This window comes from Thunnus albacares, chromosome 13 (assembly GCF_914725855.1).
Source record: "Thunnus albacares chromosome 13, fThuAlb1.1, whole genome shotgun sequence".
Taxonomy (NCBI): Eukaryota; Metazoa; Chordata; class Actinopteri; order Scombriformes; family Scombridae; genus Thunnus; species Thunnus albacares.
Window position 1 is genome coordinate 14,347,909 of NC_058118.1, and position 22,983 is coordinate 14,370,891.

Consider the following 22,983-nt stretch of genomic DNA (forward strand, 5'->3'; position numbering starts at 1 on the left):
AGTGAGTTCCTCATCGTGTCATGTTCTCAGCTCGCCATTTTCCGCCCTAAGAGAAGAGCTTTCAGTGGTTAAATGCAGCACTTGATAGGTTATGAGCTCGGGACGTGAAACCACAAATCTCAGCCCTTCACTGAATTTGATCACTGCTAAGATATCGTCTTATCCTGCCCCATGCTCTCATCACTTCAGCAATTGGCATCTTTCTACCCATTTGCAGGGATATGATTGCTCTTAGATGTACCTAGTGGGGGAAAACATACTCTGTCTTTCACTCAGCTATTTCTGCTACTGTGAGATGTGTGTATTTTGTGTCATGGTTGAGCATGGGTGTGAAAGTGACACACAACCGAATGTATGCATGAGCTGTGAGTGTAAAAGCATAAAGCTGACCTTCAGAGCAGCCCATCTCTCTGACGCTGACCTTTCTCACTGATGGGAGACGCAAGGGTCAGGAAATGTATTCTCCAATTCCCAGGGATATGGCATTGCCATGACAACAGAAGCAGGACTGTTCAATTTTTTCTTAGTTTTTGCCCCCTGCTGTTTTCCCAGAGGTGTTCAGAGTGAGTCACAACCCACCATCAGGTGAAACAACGCTTACCCTCATCACTTATTCAAGCCAAGATCACCTCAACATGCATATATGCAGGAATAATATCAGTCTTGCCCTCTCTGGGATTCACTTAATTCCATTTAAAAAATCTGTGTATTTAGCATCTACTGACCAAATCATACCAAAAAAAATATGGAAAATCATTACCAGTTTTATACATTTTACCATATCATCATCATGAAAATATATCTTTTTTTATTCATTGAGAATAACTGGTAGAGCATTAATGTAAATGAACAACAATTATTTGCTTTGGAGCACTACTGGCTACAGTGCATACTCATCTCATAAGGCCAAACACGGTGCTTGTGTTTACTTACTCATATTTTCAGTGTTTCCTCAAGAGAAGGGGCTTCATGATCAAAGAAGTTTATCCACATTTGTTACACTTGTAATTGCATAATTCATATTCCAGTTAAAGGAAACTCACCAACACTTCTTCATCCGCTCACTCCCATGTGTCCTCCTTTACTTTTAGCATCTACAGTAAGTAGTTATGTCAACACCATAAGGCAGTGCGACAGGAGGGAGAACCTATCAAATGTTTTTCTCAAGTGCAATTCTCTTGTAGCATCCCCAAAGGAATTAATTTTTTTGTGTGTGCATTTTATCACCTCAACAGACCTGTTTATTCAAATAGTCAGACAGGTTCTTTCGTTCTCCGTCTTATTTTGTTTAGCTTTTGCCAGATTGGTTTTGTCTGCCTCGCTGTAAGGAGATGATGTAGCTTATTCTGGTTCAGCCGCTGTGACCAGGCTTAGTGCTCAGCCTCCCAAGACTGCTGTCATCAGCACAACCTCCAGTGCTACATCAGTGCTGTAATTGATCTGCCACCATGTCCTCTCAGAGAATTCTCTCACTCTTTAACGCAATCTCTGTCTCTTTCTCTTCCTGCCATCCCTCTGCTTCCCCACCTCTTTGAAATGTGTTTGTGTGCATTTTATAATGGCTAATTATTTGATTGTGTGCACCAGTTAAGGGTAAATATTAGCATTGCGCACAGAGGCAGAGTAGACTAGACAGCATGGATTATCCTTGATTTTGTTTGTCTATTTGTCTACCACAATTAATTTCCCCTCTGTTTCTAAGCAATGTGATCCCAAGCAGAATATTATCATTTTGTACAATCAAATAGAGTTGCAGGTGTTTTTTTTTTGCTTAAGGTTTTGATATTTTAATCATATCCTTGAGTAATACAACCTTTTTTAACTATATTCAGTTCATAGAGTTCCCAAAAGCTTATGTTCTTTTAACAGTCTCTTCAGGAAAATATGATAATATCTCAAAATGACTTTTAAGATAACCTTCAGGAATACAAATCATATCCTTGAATGTTTCCCCTCCCAGTGCATTTGGACAAAATTTAGCTCTGCACTGATTCATGCAGCATCAAATGTGCCACAGGTGGTGGGAGCTGCCATCTTAGCAGTTTTCACAGTTAACAGATATCACTGCCACAGGACACATGAAGAAGGCACCTGCTAATAAGAAATGACACCCCCACTGCGCATTTAATTAGAGGGTGGGAGCTCTATTTGAACTTTGGAATCCACTCAAATATTCAGTGTGATGATTTGGAGACGCATATTTGACTACATAATGACCATCTTGGTCTAAATATATGATCTGCACAGACAGGTGGCTGAATACAACATTTACATGACTGTTATGATAAGATATGATTGCAATGTAAGTTTACATCAACATGTACTGTATATGAGGTAGAAAACAGGATATGACTTACAAACAAGTAAACAAAAGATGCTCTCCCTGCTGGGCAAATGCATTAATATTCTGTGATTTTAATGTTTCTGTTCATGTTGTCAGAGTCACTAATGTTCTCATGTGGATGTGTGGTTGTTTATTTGGTTTGTGGTGTTTTATACCACTGTCATTAAACTGTCCTGTATTGACATGGTGTGACAAAACCTCTCAGATATTTCCCCCTCTGCCATCTGCTCATCTATTGACTCTTTCAGTGGCACCACATACAGTCAGTTACTTTGAAATGGCATTATCTGCTGTGAATGACATGAATATTTTAATCTGTTTTGTGTACATCCTGCAGAATTTTGCTTTTCTTTTAAATGAAGCAGGATGTGCCGTTGTTGTGTATGATAGAATCATGGCATTGGCTCAATCAGCCATATGGCATGTTAGAGGAGACACATTGAGAGAAGAGTGTTAACCCTCCTGTTGTGATCAGATCTACAGTATGGAGTAATCTTTCCTGATCTGGTATTTCAACTCCTCCCCAAGGCAACACCTGCGCGTTTTACATGTTAGGAACATGCATGCACTTTATGAGAGACACTGTTTCTTGCACACATATATATTTAAAGTATGATGCTGTATCTTCTATAAAAAACTAAATCTTTGGAACCGTTTTTCATTGCAGATGTTTTCACACAATCCTGATTCTGCCATCTATATTTCAATGTCTCTTGAGAAAAAAAGCTCATTACAACACATTTCGCACCCTTCCCTTTCTTCCCCTACGCCTGTCTTCATCAGCCCTCCCCAGGGTGATTCTTCACTCACAAGCAAACAGCTCTATAGCTTGAGCTATCCTCCACCTCTCTCTTCTCTTATCTCCTTTCTCTCTGTGCTACAGTGAACATCCATCATCATTTGATAATTGCATTCCTATTATCACCGCTGTACCACTCCTGCTGGTTACAAAATGAACATTTTACACCTTGAGTTTATTTAGCTACCCGTCACATCACATTTTACACTTAAATTAACATAATTTAGTGCAAAATGATATGATTCAGCAAGTAGAAGGTACAAAAACATGTGTTTAAGGTAGTTCAGGGACTGTCACTTCCTATAATGCCACCAGTGTATATTTGTCCCATAGCGAGCCATCATATTTTCTTTCAAATGACCCTCATTGATATGAGTCACACAAGTAAAGTGCGTGAGAGTGTGGGCTACTCAGAGCTGATAATAGAAAACGCTGCCACTCAGACCAGGTTAAATATGAAACATGTTAAGTGGCTCTGAGGGGGAGAAAACTAAATTGGTTCTACAAAAGTGACTGGCATACTTGTTCTGCGGTTGCGGTCTTACAGTTTCCTTTGTTGTCTTTTATTTCAGATTGAAAAGACGTACATCTCCTCGAAAGACAGCTTTATTAATTCACAGTAAATCCAAGATAAGTGGTGGATTGAAGAGAAGAATTCATGACATGACTTTTTGTCCTTGGAAGAATCAACTGAAGGGCCAACATCATACAGACCCTGAAGAGGAGAGACGGGGAGGGAAAAAACATTTGTAACTCCATAAATGGCCTCAGGACCCTGCAGGTGTCTTTGAGCGTGCCCTTTACCATCAGTCCGACATGAGCATCCCAACTGGTTTACAGGGAATGAGGGTCAACGTTGACAGAGGAGAAAAGATTGCAAACAAAACCCAGATCCAGTTTCCCCAACCTGAAGATAACAATGCCAATCAATTGTCTTCAATTGGTGATCAAGGTGGAAGAGGACTGATAGAGGACACAAAGTACAGCACAAGCTCCCTTCCTCCTTTGGTCTCTCAGAGTGAATCCCATGACAAGTTAGTGATCTGGGACTCCGAGCAGCAATGCATGGAGCCTGAGCTCGGAGAGTTTGAGCTTGTCGAGTGTCCGGAGATTCATACATTCTTGGGAAACAGGGATCAGGAGGAGGAGAATGAGGAGGAAGATGACGGAGGAAGTTTGAGAGATGGTAAAGATGAGGGTCCAATGTCCATATCCTCCAGTTCAACTGCCAGCTCTGCTTCGATTGGTGCGAGGAGAAATGACAATGACAGCAACAAAGTGGAGAGCAGAATACAGAGGGCCAAAGAGGCGCAGAAAAGGATTGGCTGTCATAGTACTGAAGAGCTAGACACATGTGTGACAGGCTCAATAGAGAGAAGGGACACAAGGTCAGGCAGATCAAGAGAAAGGGAGAGACGGAAGGGAGGTCTCAAGGAGTCGAAATCTGAGACAAATGTGTTTGTCTCCAGTCTGTCAGCCGTTTCCCTCAGCGGGAGCCTATCCAGTGCTCTGGATTGTAGTGGAGAAGCACAGTCTCTTATCTCTCTGCCCAACTCCAAGACCAACCCTTATCCCAATGCCAACAACACTACCTCAGCCCAGTCTAGAAGAAGGGCAGCCCCTGTAGATGCCAACCAGAACACCTCACCATTGCATCCTCAGGAGAAACATGACCGTCTTCAATGCAGAGAGGAGGAGGAATGTCATCAGAGAAATGGATTGTCCTCTGATGGGGGGCTGGGCCAAAGGAGAAAGGCTGGATTTGAGGAGAGGGTGCTTCCACCACGAAGGCAACAGCTTGTTAGACCCCTCTGTCAGACAGAGATGGGAAGAGCAAGGAGCTTAGTAGAGCCCAATGCTCATCAAGCCAAGACAGGGCCACCTCCTTACCCCAACCCCTCTGTAGATTCACACAGTAATGGGTCAAACAGAAAGTTTACAAGATCGTCTTTACGTGAACCATCGGATTTCTCCCACCTGTACAACGCAGCTGGATTCTCCCAGGCCAGACAGCCCAACCAGGCAGCCCAGTGTGAGGCTTTGCCTGTGGAAAATCAGCCGACTGCAACTGCACAGCATAATTCAAGTCCCTCCAACCCCTCCACCTTAGAGAAGAGACCCCAGACTCAGCTCACATACAGAAGGAATTGCTCCAGTCCCAATAGGACCGGGGTTGATTCCAGGGCATCTACCCCTCCCCACTCCCCTCTCAGGACACCCCAGGGCTCACCACGAAGGCAGCCCTCCATGTACCTCGTTTCTAGGAATGTCTCTGGAGTGGTTAGACACATCCCATCAGGATGCAACCCTGCCGTACCGACATCAGCTCAGGGCTACGGCAACCCTTGCTTGAGAGCACCAGTCAGAACAAATATAAGCACAACTGGAATCCCCAAAGCACCTCTTAGCAACCAGCAGAGTTCCCCCAATTCTAACAACTCAAGCCCCAAAGAGAGCTCTCCTTCACCTAAACTTAAACCTAAAGGAGTTCGCCCCAAAATCATCACCTACGTCAGAAAAAATCCTCAGTTTAAGCCCCAGGCTGCCGATGGACCTTATCAGGTATCTTCTTTACCATCCAGGCTCTCAGCATACACACACAGCCAAGCAGCCAGTTCCTTCAAAGACACACCTAAAGACCCCTCTAAGCCTAACAAAGAAACCAGGGGAGCCCCAGTACTCAGTGCCTCCAACCTGCTTTATGAAAAGTACCGCCAAGAAATGCAGACAAATATCTTCCCATCAGGAATACTGAGCCGGAGTATCAGGCCCCCTGGACACACAAACACTGTCCCCCCTGCACACACACATGCCGCTCCACATGCACACACACACAGCCACACAGCACCCCCAAAACTGGGCGGCAAAGCAGGCGACTTCTACGGGGCACCATCAGAGGTGAGTTTTTTGTACTGTATTGTCTTTATTAGAAGTATCTGACTTCAAAGTTTTATGCATCTTTAGTTCTTCCTTACAAGAATAAAGTTTCTCATTTCTATTGTAGTTCAGTATCATGATCATTCTCGTTCAACAAAGGATTCTCTGTCAGCACAATCCACTATCACGGCACATTCACACAAACATTGAAAAAGGACAGACATAAGATTTAATTATGATAGCTACTGCATCAATTAGCAGTGTCTTCAGATAATTACTTTATGATATAGAGTTTGTCATATACATTCAGTACAAAGACAAACCTCTTCTGTTACATTTGTTGACTCTGCATATTAATTTCCTCAGCAGATGTCCATAACTTCTATCCTGCAGTAAAACCATGTATAATTGATCACATATCTTCTGCATTTTTATTCCCGCTTTCACAAGAGCTGCTCATTATCGCTTTGAAATCATTCCTTATTGATTCTGATTAAATAGCTTCATTTGGCATTCATATTCTTACGGCGTCAAACACCAGCATGTGAAAATAAATAGTTAATGCATGCTGAAGTATAAAGCCCACAGGGACAAGACAGTTCTCATCGCTTTACTGTACATGTCACTGCGTGTATGTTAGATGATTTGTCCACCACACATGAAAATGTCCTTGAGAAAAAACTCTTGTACTGGTGATGTCAAACAGGTAAAAATTCTTGATCTCAGTTTCCCTCCAGGCAGGTTGATGTTAAATTTCCTTTTAGAGCTAATAATGTTGGATTTGCAGTGTTCCACATTTTTTTCAGGCTGTTTATTACTTATCCTCACAACCTATGAAACATGCCGCAGATCTGTGATTTCAGCTAGACACAGAGCAGTCATGCAACCAAAATAGTCAACATCTATCGCACATGATCAGACGTATCATATTCTAATTATCTGTTTTGTTCATATTGAATGTTTGATGTGAAAGGGTCTCTTTGATTTAATTGTATGAAATTTTGTACGTATCAGAGCTCCAAAAATGGTAGAAGACAATTACCTAAAAGTAGTTTTTAATTCATTTCATTATTTTGATTGTTAGGTAGGAAGATCGGCCAGTTTTAAAGGGAGTTCTGCTGAAGACGGGCTGCAGCCCCGGACAACTGCTCAAGCTGGAGGGAGCGGCAGTCTCCTGCGCTCTGGCAGAGGTCTGCGTCTGGGCCTGGGAGCTGTAACCAGGACGACTACAGGCACGGCCAAGGGCAGAGGAACTGGACAAGGTCAGAGGTCGACGCTGGTCTTCAGCCAGCCAGTCCAACCTGTCAGCCCAGCGACCAGTCAGAAAAGTCAAGATAACGCAGGTAAAAAATCAATCAAATATTTTTGGCACATTTACTCTCAGAAAACAACTAGAATGCCAGATGGAGATGGCCTCTTTTGAGCTACAGAACTTGCCAGATTTCATTTCAACAACCAAAAATTTAACACAGTTGAGAGCTACCTTATATTTCTTCTCCTGTGCAGCAACGAGCAGTTGTGGGGCTGTTTCCCCCTCAAATTGGCCTGAGATGAAGGCAGCTCATTAAAATGCATTCTCTGAGATTAATTTTGGCTGATCTGATTGGAGAGCTTTAAGAATATACTCTGCGGGGACTTTTATCTGCTCCAGAAGGCTGCATCTACAAAACAAAATAAATAAATAAATGCTTGCTTGCACTGTCTCTCCACACACACATGGCATTCACACGCTGCAAATATCTAATTCAGATGATTCAGATGCCACCTCTGACTGCTCGAGTCAGATTTATGTTACAGCTCGACTGTCACTGCCTGGAATATTGAAGTATGAAATTTGCTCATCACTCTGCACACTGCTTGAAGGCAACATTATTTATCACCACCATGCATATTTGATCTGCTCTCTCCCCGGGTGTGATAACCCGGGCATACAGTTAAAAAAGACACACATGTACACTCACATATGTCTGCACCCATAAACCAAAACTGCACATACAGAATTGATCAGCGTAGTGTTATAATGTGCCAGGCCTCCTTATCATAATCCCTATTAATACATATGTATGGTGTCTTGGTGCTGCTCGTCCCTCTGGGAACTGCAGGCTTTGAAGTGCAAAGCAATTAATGCTTAAGTAACGTCAGTATCTTCCTACCGGAATCATCTCTCATCCCGGCTGTACCCAGCCCTACGCGCACGGATAAACACCAGCTAAAATATATTATGTAGCATTGGTCAGCATCGAGTGTGTCTGCGTCAGTGGAATTGAGGGATTTCCTGTTTTTTTCTCATTCATTTTGTGGAGAAATCTGCACCGTAACTCTTAAAAATGTGTTAATAAGTGTGTTGTATTTCTTTTGCTTTCTTCATCCAGGCTTTTGTCAAAGGAAATCTCTTCATTTGACATATGCTATAGTAATTATATAGCAATTGCATAGTTTTCAAAGTGCTGTAACTACTCACATAATTGCCGTGTAGGTTTTTAACTCTGCATTGTTATCGTAATGAGGATCATCCACTTACAGGACAGGACATTTGTGTTGAAGCTGCTGTAATTTCTGCATATTGAGGCTCTCATTCTGCCTTCCTCGCAGCAGTAAAACCTGTGCTTTGCTCCAGTAGCTCTGCAGAGATTGCAACACACTCAACTATCACATTTAATAACATGCAATTTAACGCTTTGCTGAGGAAATCCATGCAGGTTTGTCGCAAGTCACCTTGGGCTATAATTAAAATCAGTTGGTCATTATATAGTGCATATTCCTGCTGTCCAATTGACTTTATTGGGACCATTTTGCATAATTCATCTCAAGTTAGGACGCTCTCTTGTTCGCTGAAAGCCAATGGATGAAGATGTTTTCGTTTCTCGGAGGTTGTTGAGAAACTGTAGGTGGCATTTCAGACCTACAGGCGAAGTAAAGTGATTCTATTCTATTCTTTGGACCGGTCAAAAGAGAAAAAAAGTGCAAGCCCAGGAAAACACCCACACTTTTATCATTTATGGAGCATTTTCACATTCACGCTTGCATGAATTTTAGTCCTAGTTTTTGTACTTTTAGAGAGCCATCTCATCAGGCAGAGTGTAGTATGCAGGTGCATCGTGTGGAATAAGAAAGTGACAAATGTAAGAAAAATGCTGAAAAAACAGAGAGAAAAAATGATATATACATATTGCAGGGCTAAATGAATAGATTGCAGAGAAGTACAGAAAGAGAGAAGGACAGTCAAAGTCATAAGTTTGATCTTATAAATAATGTGTTTTTCTATTTAGCAGGAACAGAGATCTGTGATATCTAAGGCTTAAGTGGATGTTTGTCAGACTCACTTCTCTCCCTCGTCTCTCAGAGGGGATGAACGGAGTGAGCAGGAGGAAAATTAGGACATTTATCTTTAATGATCCTGACCTTCTCACTCAAGAGGAGCAAGCTCGAATCTAATAAACAGACTGCATGGCGCACAGGCAGATATTAAGGAAGGAGGAAAGAGGTGATAAGTGTGAGTGGTGGCACTGATGATGCTGGAGGGGAGTTACACTGGAGACTTTTTCTGTCCCACTTTGTCTCTCTCTACCAGCAGAGCTTGTATTTTCCTTCTTAGAGTTTTTTTTTCCTCTCTTGTACTGATGTGGTGGTTACTCTGTAGCATCCACTGAAGCACACAGCTGTGCCAAATGGAGAGGAAAGGAGGGCTTCCTACCTTATCTCTGCAGCCAGCAGGGGATAATGCTCTTCTTCGGCCCAGGATGTAGACCCTGTGTTGAAGGCTGGGGTAGCCAATATGGGGCTTCTATCCAAGGCCTGAGGATTTGCCCACTGCCCACTGTGTGTATGTGTGTGTGTGTGTGTGTGTGTGTGAGTGCAACCGTGGTTGTTCATGCCTGCACATTTCATCTGTTTTGTTGTTGGAAACCACAGATTACTGAGAGGGAGGATTTCTTGCTGACAATAGCTGCCACTGTGAAGCTATGATTACTTTTTTATCCGTCCTTTCACTGTTTGATTCCCTGTCTTTTCTTTCTCTTCCTCTATAAAGATCTCTTCTTTATTTTCTTCTCTCTTTTTTTAATCCACCTTTCATTACAGGTCTGGAAACTAGGAAGGTAGAACCACAGCTTTTAGGTGGTTTGCTCGACTGCAGAATCACTGTAATATCTGAAATAGTGAGACATTACTGATAACATAATGCACTTCAAACACAGGCAAACCAGAAACATGGTGCATGTATCATTTGTGTCCTAAATTGAGTGTGGCATATCAAATGTGTTGGCATTAGAGAAACTGCTGGCCGCCAGCCCAGTCTGTGAGGAAGACCACACACTGCTGTTAGCAGGTTGTTGTGTATATACTTATTATATTTGATTGCAGTAGCAGTTAGACTCATAACACAGAGAACTTCCTGGTTGCCCACTGAAAGCTTAGTCAACACCAGATGATGAATGATTCACAGGGGGAAATAAACATCATGGCTGTGCAGAACCTCCTGCATTTTGTTTACAATAGTCACGTAAGCACACACGCGATCTTCCTTCCTACACTGTGCTGCAGTACAACAGCTCAAACACACGGATCATTATGCAGCTAATTACCAGATATGATGATATGCATTGAGAATGAGTTGCTTTGTGTACCACTGTCTATACTGTCTGGCTGCTGCCTTTATTCTCTGTCTGGATAATATCAGTTCAGCTAAGGGCATCCCATGTAAATTTAACTCTATAGATGCTTTATTACTAAGAAAAACGTGATTCTTCATTCTCTGCTTTCCCAACAGAAGACGAGGTTTTCACTCATCACGCTCCACCTCCTACTCCAGCTGCAGCTTCAGCCCAGCCTCAGGCCACGGCGTCCAGGTCTCTGCTTCCCAAAGCGAGCCAGTCAGGCCTTCGTCCCCCGGGCTCCAGCTCCAGCAGCCGTCACCCCGCAGGCCGCCTGGCAGCCTTCGGCTTCGTCAGGAGTTCCAGCGTTTCCTCCGTGTCCTCGGCCCACTCTGCTGACAGCACACAGAGTGACCCCTGCAGGACAGCTCACCGTGAGTCTCATCGTTACAAATCTATGTGCTGGTATCTGTCTGTTCATTTCAGTGGTGCTTTCACAAACGCCTACTTTACCGCTACATCATGAGTGCACCATCATCATACTGTTTTTATTACCTTCTTCTATGTATTCCCCTCATGAATATAGTTTGCATAAACAGCCCCCTCCCACATTCATTATGTTACAGTTTGCTTTCTCTTCCTGAGCTCCTCCCCACTTCAGATGTATTCTTCTCTGTATTTTCAAGCTCCAGGTCATTAACTGCTATAAAACTGCAGTGTAGCGAAGCACATTTTATAAAACACATGAGGGCACAAGACTTTGATTTCACAAACATTTTCACAATTTACTGCAGCAGTGATACAGTAATTAATTGGTTTATATTCTGACCAATGCACAGTTTATCATGAAATTCAGTGGTTCCCCATTTGACAGCTCAGCTTATAACCATCTTTTTGTCTTAAATGTCTGTAAGATTGACGAAAGAATTCCCCAGACGTATCAGTAATTTACCAGGAGTCATAAACTGGCCTGATTCAGTCAGCATTAGCACAGATTACAGTATACTTTACTTTGTAATGCTGCCGACTGAACTACGTGGATAGTTTTAATTTTCACAGTCATAGAGAGCTGGAAGTGTATTTACAGTTGTGATTTCAATGATGCTTGGCAGGCTGGTCGGTTAGTTGGCTGAATTTGTGATCCCTGCATGTGTTTTTAATGTGACCTACATAGGGAACACTTGCTCTCCCTCTCCCAGTTACAGTTGACGTAAGCACCTCCACTCTCACGCACATCAAGCTCCTTGTTATGTCATCACCCCCCCCCCCCCCCCCTTTTTTTTTTTGCACTCATACTTTTTTCATCTCTCTTTTCTCTCTCCCCCATTTGTTGAAAATGAATACAAACTGTGTGGCAATGTGGAGGAGGCACTTATTCTGCAGCTGTGAAATAGGAAAAAGAGAACTCTGGATCTCCAGAGCAGAATGTGTTTAAGTGGCATAAATAGAGAGGATGTCACTTTTGACTGCAGAATCACTGTTATTGTCATGTCTGTCATATAGCTATAGACATTGATTTTATCATTCTTTTTGTCAATAGTTTCTCTGTGTTTGGGCATAAACATTATAGAAGAAAGTCCTTAATCAATGAGTAGTGCGCTAATTGCATTGTGAATATTGACCAAGTGTGTTGGCACACAGTGCGCACACATATACCAGTGTCAATTAATCAATTAGTGCAAAGTGCAAAACTCCTATTCCGCTCCCCTTCGTCATTCTCTTCTTCCTTTTTTTCAGTTTGATTTTTTTCCAGTTGCACATAGTGACACAAATTTCCACCACACTGGATTTTCCACCAACTTGAATTTCCTGAAAAAAAACAATTTTTCAATCTCCTCTTTGACTTTAAACTCCCCCATCCTAAAAAATGTCAGTAAACCTTAAATGTCGGGGCATTATAGCGATTAATTGGTCAAACCCAAACTGATACTTACTTCTGGCATCTTATGCAAATATTAGAAAATTTGTTTAAGTCTCTGCCGCAGTCTCTGGCCAAAATAGTGACTGCTCTGTAACCAAAAGATCATAAATTAATTCCCAGCAACATCCATCAGACTTTATATAACTCTGTATGCTATTGTAACAAGTGCATCAGCTAAATCCTAATTTATTTAAGCAGCTGGCAATGTCAGTGTGCAGATTCACTGCATCTATCACCTGTACTTCAAAACTCCATTGTGACCATTTATAAATATTACTCCTGTAGATGCACAAATACTTCTCACAAAGCACAGAAACACCTGCACAGTAGAAGGCGATTGACTAGAAGTTTTAAAAGTAATGCCTGCAGCAGAATGTTCCTCTCGCTGCTGTTGAACTGCTGCTGCTCGGAGCACAGTGGGACGAAAGTGGAATCAAGGATGATAGACATGAGAGGGAAAAGATTAAGGGCCTTTGATGTACATTTCTGTGTGTGTGTGTGTGTATGTGTGTGTGTCTGTGTCAGGCAGTGAGAGAGGCAGGAGGAGAGAGCAGGAATATTTACTTCCACTTTTGACTCTGTGTGGTGCTTGTGACCTTTCAGCTGTGAAGCATTTGAACTCCCTGCTCCCATTTGACCTTCCGGATTAAACTGGGCTCGACCGTACATCCCTCTCTATCTCTCCCACTGTGCGAGTGCTTGTTGAGCTTTAACCAAAAGGCTGTCTGGCGTCTTCGTGGCTAACCTTTCCTTGGGAAACTGAGGAAACTTTTGAAGTCATACAACTCCGAATTTACTTGCAGTTGTTTCCTGCAAAACCGTAACTGGGTAGATATCAATTGGCCAACTGGAAGGATTCTGAAAAGCATTAATCAGAGCCAACTACAAAATTTGGAGTTGTATGATATGAAATGTTGAGGATTTTTTAAAATTTTGTCCTAGAGGCAATTTAGAAAAGCTGACAACATAGGGGTGACATTTCTTTCAAAGCCTTTCCCTGATTTGAATTTTAGATATTGTCAATTAAAATAATTAGATTTTGAAATTCTGACATAGCCCTAGGCACCATGTGTAATAGTGGGGCATGTTTCTCAGTGACTGCACGAATCAATTCATAGACTGATGCTGTGATTTGCAGCAAGACGGTAACAGAAAAGTGAAGTAGCAGTCATGAGAGTGGTAAACAATCTTCAGTTTCGAAATTCCAAGGGCTCCGTCTCTGTTGCGTCTGCGTTTATTTGTGCGTGCATGCGCAAGAAGGGAAGTGTGCATGCAGGAGTGTTTGTTATACCTTATTTTCCTCTACCACTCGCCGCGCTCCATATCAGACAGACTGACAGATGAGTTCTCACACATCCTTCCATCACGGATGTCGGGAGCCTCAGCAACCTTCTGTAACGGAGAGAAGAAAGGCTGGGCTCAGTTGCTCATCTCCCCATTGATCAGCAAGCAAAACGGACTCCATTAGGGCTCTGGATGATACAGATACAAGAAATCATTAAGGAATAGAGCAATGGGGATTGCCGGGCCTCGGTAAAGTGGGTTAGAGGAAGATCCCCGGAGTTTAAACTCCATGCTGTTATAGCTCTTCAACCTGCTCTGATCAATGGGTGATGTGCGGATGTGCAACTGTGTGAGTGTGAAGAAGAGAGCAGAGACGGAGAGGAAAAGGAATACTTTTTGCACTCATTTGCACAGCTGTTAGTTCATATATTCATGACGTTAAAGGGCTGGTTCACCCAAATTACACAGTAAGCCATGCAGCTATAGTATGAGTTTTTGAGAAATTCATCTCTGAGATAGTTGACTCCACAGGGTACACAGGTAGCAAGGTGACATTTAGCCAAACTGATATGGCGTTAATTGATTTTTATCCTCTGTTTGCATATAAGTTTGCATGCAGGTGGGGTTGTCTAGCATCCTGGGGACTATAGGTCACTCTATATAACATTGATTAGCCATTAACCCAATCCTGCCTTTACCCAGTCGCTGACATCCCCTAAGGTGTTTTGGGAATGTGTGTTTATTGGTGTGTGCGTGAAAAAAGAGAGAGAGCATCCGTGCATGTAAGACACATAGGGGGATATGTTGTAATTCCACTGTGATTGACAGACTCTATTACATAGCTGGGAGGTGAATCCAACAGAAGGAGGCTGATGAAGTCTGTGCCTTTGAGCCGCGCTGATTCCATGATGGAAACTCAATCGCTAAAACAAACAGTAGTATACAGAGTATTATTGCCTCTATCGGTCTTCTCTTTAATGACATAATGGTGGAAATCAAATGAACTAAAGGGCTGAGCTGAGAAGAGAAGAAGTGAGGGGAGATGCAGTGAGTGAAAATGAGCACAGGGGAAGACAGGAAGGGAGCATGTGAAAGGGAAAAAAGAGAGGAAAGAGAGGAAAGAGAGAGGCATGGGTGGAGAGTGGATGTGATACCCCAGATGCCATGGCTCAGATCTGGTCTGTGACTCACGCTAGCTCACTGTGAACAGATGGTTTCTATGGCGCATGTGCACATGCAGATATACACAAACGTACACGCACAAACACACACACACATGCACACACACACACACACACACACTAGTAGAGCAGCAAATTAGATGGGCCAATTAGATATGGCTGCCATTCTGTGGCTGAGGAAAGAAAAACTAACATGGCAGAGGCTTACTAAAGCTGTGGAGCTGTGACAGTATGGATGGGCTCAATGGGTCTGTTCATTAACTGATAAACTCCCTGCGTGTTTCATCCAGCTCCATGTTAATCATGACTTGAAGTGATTGTTTAGACTGACAAAAACATCAGGAATGTGAAAACAAATGAAAAACCAGTAACACTTTACTTTAAGTCGCCTATTTAGCATTTATAAGCAGTATACAAACAATTAATAAATAGTTTATAACACACTATAATGTAGCTGTAATAGTGTCACAGTAACCTTATATGGATTTCAAGTAGTCAACTGGAAATGCAGTTCAGCCTGTGGATGTAAAACACCAAATGCAAGCTTTTGAAGATTTTCTAAATGAGTGTTCTTACTTTTCTAAACATCCATTGGCTATGTTTTGTTCTTCCAGAACATTGCCTGGCTGCTTAATGTTACAGCGTAAGCCCGGGTGATTGTGCACTCTGCTGAGTTTACTACATTAACCTTCGTTCAGTTTGCTGGGGTCAAAAAAAGCAGGTGCAGATTTGGACAGGAGGAAAGATCGTGATGGAAAAGAACTTTTACCTGTATTCTACAGAATATAATCAGCGACAGCAGACAAAGGCCAAAGTCCATCTACTGCTCTCTCATTGAATCACTAATTGTATGCTCCTCATTCTTTCATTTGGTAAGTTTCATTCTTGTCTTTTGCCGTTCATTTTTAAGGGAAACTTCACTTACTGTGTCCAGCAGATTCTTGGCAGCACTACTTAATAGAGAAAAGTCTCAAAATAACACTTTGAGAGGAAAATGTCTGTGATTTATTCATATTTAACTTCTGTCGTACACTCACAATGCCTTTTGACCAGTGTCAGTAAATCTGATAGAAGCATTGTTGACCATAAGAGCAGAAGTCTTTTATATGTCCTCCTGATTGGACTGAACTTGAATCTCCTGACATCTGGGACCTGACAGAGGACAGGAGGCTGTGGCTGCTGCTGTCAGCTCCAGTGTTATCATCTAATCTATCTCTCAGTCCACAGCCCGGGTCTGTCTCTTCAGGGTCATTATGTTGTGCTTTATGTATGCAGCTTTAACCTTGGCTTTCACACACATCGCTGCAGATGCACATTTGTGTACCTTGCACCTGCAGACCTTTTTTGTTGCTAGGAGGAGTTATGCATAGTTTGATGGCTGTTATAAAGTTTTCAGAGTTCTTAGCACCAGTTACCTTTTCTAAAAGAATCCACACAAAAGTCAATATTTTAACCCCCGATATCAAGTCTGACTTTGAGTAAATTGGGATGGATGACACAGCTTGTTTCATCCACAACATATAGAATATACACACATACTATCTGTACTGCCAAATATGAAATGCCAAATACTTAAAAAAATAATAACTTATTACTATCATATATATTATCTCCAAATCTCTCTTCTGACAGGGTGAAATGTAATGCAGACAAAATGATGTGTGCATATACTGTGAACATAGCAAAAGCAGTCACTAATGCATAAAAGATCACAGGGAAAGTGATAAATAAGTAATACTCTACCTTGTACGTTATGACTGGTGGATGAAGACTGACAGACATCTTAAACCAGCTTCAAACGAACGACAGGAAGCAACGATTAATAAGCAGAACAAATTACGGGCTCTGATGAATACAATCTTCCAGCTTAATTACACACATTGTCTTCTGCGGTGCACAGTGAAGAATGAAGCTGACATCTGTCTGTGAGAGCATGCAGTCTAATTAAACAGTGAAGATTAAGGGTAGGGATCTCAAAATAAACAAAAATAAGGAATTCTCCATGTGGAACTAAATAATTTGAATTGTTTATGTCTCAGTTTCACACCTCAGTTTCACTTATATTCCATATAATATGGTATACTATTTGCATTATGATCTATTTTTATGTACCAGAGCATGCACAAATGCAGATGTTAAACATAGAAATGCTCATAAAACATGCTTACAATAACCCATTGTATATATATATAAAATTTCCCCGTCCCTCCCGCCTTAAATCCACCACCTATCTCATCAGCTATTCATGTGGCAATGAGTCCATTTGTACCAGACGCTGCTGTTTTTATTTTTAAGAATACATATAATTTAAAGTATTCACTTATTTCCCAGGGGTTGTACATTTTTGTCGAATAAAAGCTATTTCTTTGGTGTGTCAGCACTGCAAGCTGTGCAATGGGTCCAGTTCAGCAGTGTATGTGTATGTGCACCTGGTTGTGTGCTGCTATTGCTGCTGCTGTTTGCAACCTGGGCAGACTACAGCATGATCAATTCCTTTAGGATAGCAGAGTTTCTTCTGCAGAATGTGAATGTGCTGATTTAGCTGTCAAGCGCAGAGCGGTTTATGCTTCAGTCAAATGAACACCTCCAAGGTGTGAATTTTGTTATTTTACTATCAAATTGCATGGTTCTCCTGCAAGTGACATGGCTTCATTTTACATATAGACAAAGGGGAACCTTTGAGAATACACACTGAAAGCGCACATGGCTCAGTTTTCTGTTCAGTCAGTGAATGAGGACTGAGATACAAAAGTCAGCATTATTCTACAGGCATTAGTTGAGCAATGAAGTGCAAGCTACTGCAATAAAATGGCCCCCCGCTGAGCCGGAAAAAAATGCTGTCTTTTGTTCTCCCCTTGCTCCTCTTGCTCATGGTCTTTTTTTTAATATCTTTGGTATTTTTCATCCGTCTTCATAATATGCAATGCTTGCCACTGGCTCCAAATCAGCATCGTCCTTTCATTCCTCTTCATGGCTCTTTTTTTATATCCTTTTGTTTGCTTCCTCCTGATCCCATACAGCCAGTCTCTTCCTTCCGTCTCCCCATCCTCCTCGCGTTATCCGTCATCAGCTGGCGTTTTGCCAATCAGTGATGCATATCAGCTAGCTTTTACCGTTAATGAAATACATCGCTTTTTCTCTTTCTCTATGCCGCTGAATAAAAGCCTCCTTTTTTTAACAGCACTCCTCAGTTGTGTATGTTTTGTAATGTCATCATTTACTCTTCCTCTCTTGGCGCTCTGCTTTGGGAATTTCTTCATACATACTTGACCTATGACTAATGAGCATGTTTATGTTCATATCAACCAGCCAGTTGATCTGTGTCAACTCAGGTAATGGAGCACCAGTGAAAGCATTCAATGTCAAAGATTTTATTTTCTTTGATTTAAAGAAATATATCATTTAATTTATTATTCACATGTGCAATTCTCATCTTTAACACGTCAACATCTGGAAGTCCTCACATATAAGATGTTGACGGCAATAATTGAAGCATGTATACCTGGCCTGGAAACACTGCCCATGACTGCCCTTGACTGGTTAATGAGGAGGAAATACTGTAAACAGCCTTGCTAATCAACTCCTGGAGGAGCTCTGGGAGGACTAATGAAGCTTTGGGAATGTAGATTGCAGGTTGTCACTAGAATGGTGATGTAGCGACACATGTACACACAGCAGTGAGAGATCATAGATGATTACTAACCTGGGGGTCAGGGCCTTCACGAGGGGGTTGCAAGATAATCAACAGGGCAGGAAGGCAGAAAAACCGTTTTCTTTTTTTATGATTTTCCTCCAATATTTGTTTTTTTCTTGTAAATTACAGTATAATTTGACCTTTTCAGGGCTAAAAAACTATTCAAAGTAAGAAAAATCACTCTTTAGGTGAACTGCACCTTCACTGTCTCAAGCACTAGGTGATGTACATTAGTTGTTACTGTCATGAAAACCCTTCAATAACAAAGAAATTGCTGAGACCTTACACTTCGGCGCTGCATGTTACTGTAATAATAAGCAAACAAAGAAACTTCTTAGACCTTGTGTCTGTGTTAATTCATAGTATCAATGACACGAAATGAGGTCAAACAAGAAAACACAACATGATCTGCCGTTACCTGCTACCTGCATACAGCACCTCAAAAAACAGACATTATTACATACTTTAGAGAAAAGCAATGACTTAACCGTTTTTGTTTCATTCTGACACCAGGCAATTGTTAAAAACAAATAGTTTAAGCGATCAAAGGGACTTCAGGGCTTAATAAAATGAAATGACTGAAATAAACAGGATGTAAGCCTAAATTGGCCAGTTAATTGACCCAATTATGTACATACTGTATATAGTATGTTTACGCCTTGAGTAATTTTGATCTGTTTTGCTAAGCCCTGTATTTAAACATTTTTTAAGTTAGTAAGGAATAAATCTAGTCTGTATTTTCAAAACTAGATTAACTAGAAATTTTGGATTTTTCTATAGTACATATAGTACACCAGCACTTCTTACCTGCCTAAAATATATCTATACATTCACTTTCCATTTTCTTGATTGTCACTTGACAGTCTGTCAAGCCTCAAGTGACAAAGCACTGATGTGGCTTTTCATGAAATTAAAGACAATGGAAAGAAAAAAAAATATACAAAAGTCGATTCTCACTACATATAATGTATTCACAGCAATATTGGTACAATGCAGCAAACAGCTGTCAGGAGCCCATGAAAACAGGAGCTCTGTGTGTCCCTGCATGTTTGTATATGCATGGTGGGGTAGAATCCTTTGGTCACCATAACAATCCTCACCAATGGCAAAGCTGCTTCCCTTGAACAGACGAGGCTCCCTGCAGTGTACTATTCTTATCCTGAGCGCCTGAGGGACTTGGCACCGATATAAGACAATGCAGACCAAAAGGAGCTCTTGATATCTAAATTTTCACGACAGCTAGCCATCACAAGTTGCGCTTTAGTTAACACTGCATGGCTTAATCACTATCTCGTGGCTGCTTACATGCAGCTTTACATTAGATAGTTTATCACCATCACAAACAGAAGGTGGAGAAGTGCAGTATTGATTGGAGATTGTGAGATAAGCAGGATATACGTGTATGCAGTGTGTGAAAGTGTGTATCCACTAGTCATTTGATGGATTACAGCTGCAATGATTGGTGCGCTTATGTGTGAGGGTGCATGGTATTTTCCTCTGTTTGTGCTCAAGTGTCTCTGTGTCAACATGTGTGTCAGACTGTGAATGCGTGTGCAGGATAAGTGCACTGCTCCAGGTTAACAGAAGGAAGATTGAGAGCAGCAGCAGCGAGACCCGGAGGTTACAGACCATTTTGCAGCCCAGTGAACTTTGTGATTCAGACATAACAAAGCCCTAGCCGACTGCAGAAACACAGATATGTGATTATAAGACAGAGAAAGAGACAGCAATTGAGATATAGCAAATTCTGGAATTATGATTTTCTGATAATTATACTTAAAATTAAGTACATTTATTTTTGATGATTCATCTAATTCTGTGTTTTCAGGTCTGAGTGTGAGCGAGGAGCCTCCTCTTTACAGAGTGACCACAAACCCTCCGTCGACAGATCACCAGAGAGGGGTGCCATGTCGCAGCAACAGCCTCCAGCCGCCCTCCACCCCTGCCCTGCCCCGACGCTACCTGCCTCCCCAGCCAAGAAGCTCCCCTGGAGGTCAGCAGACGCTTGTGTAGAAGAACAGAGCATGATTTGTTGATATGAAGTTTTTTTTTTTCTTGGTTTGACTATAGAAATGATTTTTCAAAATATAAGGTTTTAAAGGACCACTGTGTAGGATTTAGTGGCATCTAGTGGTGAGGTTGCAGGTTGCAACCAACTGAATACCCCCCACGCCCCTTCCAAGTGTGTAGGAGAACCCACAAATACCCATGAAAAACACGAAAGGCCCTCTCTAGAGCCAGTGTTTGGTTTGTCCGTTCTGGGCTACTGTAGAAACACGGTGGTGCAACATAGCAGGCTCCATGGAAGAGGACCCGCTCCCGCCTTTTTTTTTTTCCCACCCTCAAAGACCCACCCTACTCTGCCTCTGATTGGCTAGTGCTCATTGCCTTCGTTGGTTAGGTTGGTTATGTTTAGGCATGAGGATTGAGATGATTAGGGTAAAAATATCAGGGTCAGAGCCAATCAGAGGCAGAGTAGCAGCAGGTCTTTGCACAATGCGGGTGGGAAAAAAAAATGGCGCCCTCTCTATGTTGATACGAAGGGCTCATTCTAAAGTAACAAAAAGACGATGATTCTTATTTTCATGGGATTATACAGTAATTAAAACATACTTATAAATATTATATTCCATTTCTGCCAGGTCCGTTCCGCTAGATGCAACTAAATTCTACATACTGCACCTTCATGCAAATGTGAGCTGTGTGCATGTGAGAAAGAGATGCATTTTTCCACCAGCAACAGATTGTGTTCTATTGTCACATACTGTATGTGGTTAACACTTCGTTAACTGGCAAATCCTACATGATGTCCTGCATGATGTATTCTGTGGTCTAGCAGAAGAATATTCAGCTTTCTAAAATATCAATAGTAAACAGCAGCTTTTGTTGTCAGTACCATAGAATCAAAGAGCATCTGTATAGACATACAATTTTGCACAAATATTGAGTATTACAGCATGTTAGAAACGGCATACAGTACAGTATATCTCTGGAAAAAATGCAGTGCAGTCATAAATTCCTCAGCAGTGTAGCACCAAATTACACAGAAGCTCCTTCTCTCTGCTGTTGTTCAGAGTCAGAATGTTGTTCAAAATGTTGGAAACCATCAGCTTAACAACACTTCACATTTACAAAATCACTCACAGACTGAAATGTGTTGGAGATATCCAAGGGTGGAATTACCCTTTAAGTGTGCATTTCACCCATGTAGTGTACTCTTGTTCGTGATGACAGCATTTTCTCATGTCCTAGAAACCATTATGCACATTATGCTTGCACATTAAAATACCAGGATGAAAGAGCTTCTCAATTTAAAAAAAAAAGTATTATATTGTTAACATATATTTGTCACCTGTCCTGGTTTACGGTGCCAATACACTCTATTCAGAAGAGAAGAAGAAGCACCCTGGCAAGGATGCTTTTCACACACAGTTCTTTTTCACACCTCAAAATGAACACCATAAGCCCTGTAGTATCACACTTTAAACTTTCATTGATATTGGTGTTCTCAACTAATTCCTGGTAAGAGTATTTTCCAACATATAGTTGTGACAGCGTTTCTTTAAAAGCAGACTTTACACCCTAACTTCAGGTACAAGTTCAAGACCGTCTTGCTGCTATTTTTTTGTTTGTTTGTTTGTTTGTTTGTTTGTAACAGCACAGTGTGGCAGTGTGCGTTTGTATGTGTGTGTCACTCAGGGGTTCACTCAGCAATAATGAGTCACTCTGAGAGCCACATTTGCATGACCACACCAACATATCCACAGTGAACACACACACACACACACACAGTGCCTCTGCAGGCCTGAAGTATCTCTCCAGGGTTATATGGGGATTTGTTCAGGATCAGAGGCTTCTCTCACATTACAGGTCTAATTAGTTTCTTTCCAAGGCCTCTCTCCTTTTCTCCTTTCTGCTCCACAACAGACTCCCCGCTAACCTCCTGAAACCTACTTCTATATTCACTAGCATCTGTTTTTTTTTTTTTCTCCACCTTTTTTTCACTATTCGGAGCTCCTGGGTAACACATCTCGCATTGATTGTTTCAAATCCAGCTACATTTCTTACACCCACACACCTCACTAGCTCTGCGACAGATTTCATGTGACACACGAGAAGACGCGTGAGCACAGAAACATTAAAAAATGATTCGGGAGTTCTGAGTTTGGCTGCAAAGTGTGTAATGTCACAGAGAGCAGGGAGGTGATCTCTCAAAGTATTCTCTGCTTCTCTTTGACCCAGAGTCCCATGAGACGTAGTTATACTACAGTACACAGCAGGAGGGAGACAG

At 41.7% G+C, this 22,983-nt stretch overlaps 1 protein-coding gene across 3 annotated transcripts in view; it reads left to right on the top strand.

Moving 5' to 3' along the window:
• Window positions 1–22,983, top strand: part of mtus2a (microtubule associated tumor suppressor candidate 2a) — a 38,614-nt gene that overhangs the window by 6,761 nt on the left and 8,870 nt on the right. For all 3 annotated transcript variants that reach the window (XM_044371625.1, XM_044371628.1, XM_044371626.1), the window contains exons 2-5: window positions 3,716–6,041; window positions 7,105–7,363; window positions 10,789–11,046; window positions 20,521–20,685. In XM_044371625.1, coding sequence (XP_044227560.1) covers window positions 3,960–6,041; window positions 7,105–7,363; window positions 10,789–11,046; window positions 20,521–20,685 — 2,764 coding nt within the window. In that variant the 5' untranslated portion in view covers window positions 3,716–3,959. The remainder of the gene's footprint in view (window positions 1–3,715; window positions 6,042–7,104; window positions 7,364–10,788; window positions 11,047–20,520; window positions 20,686–22,983) is intronic.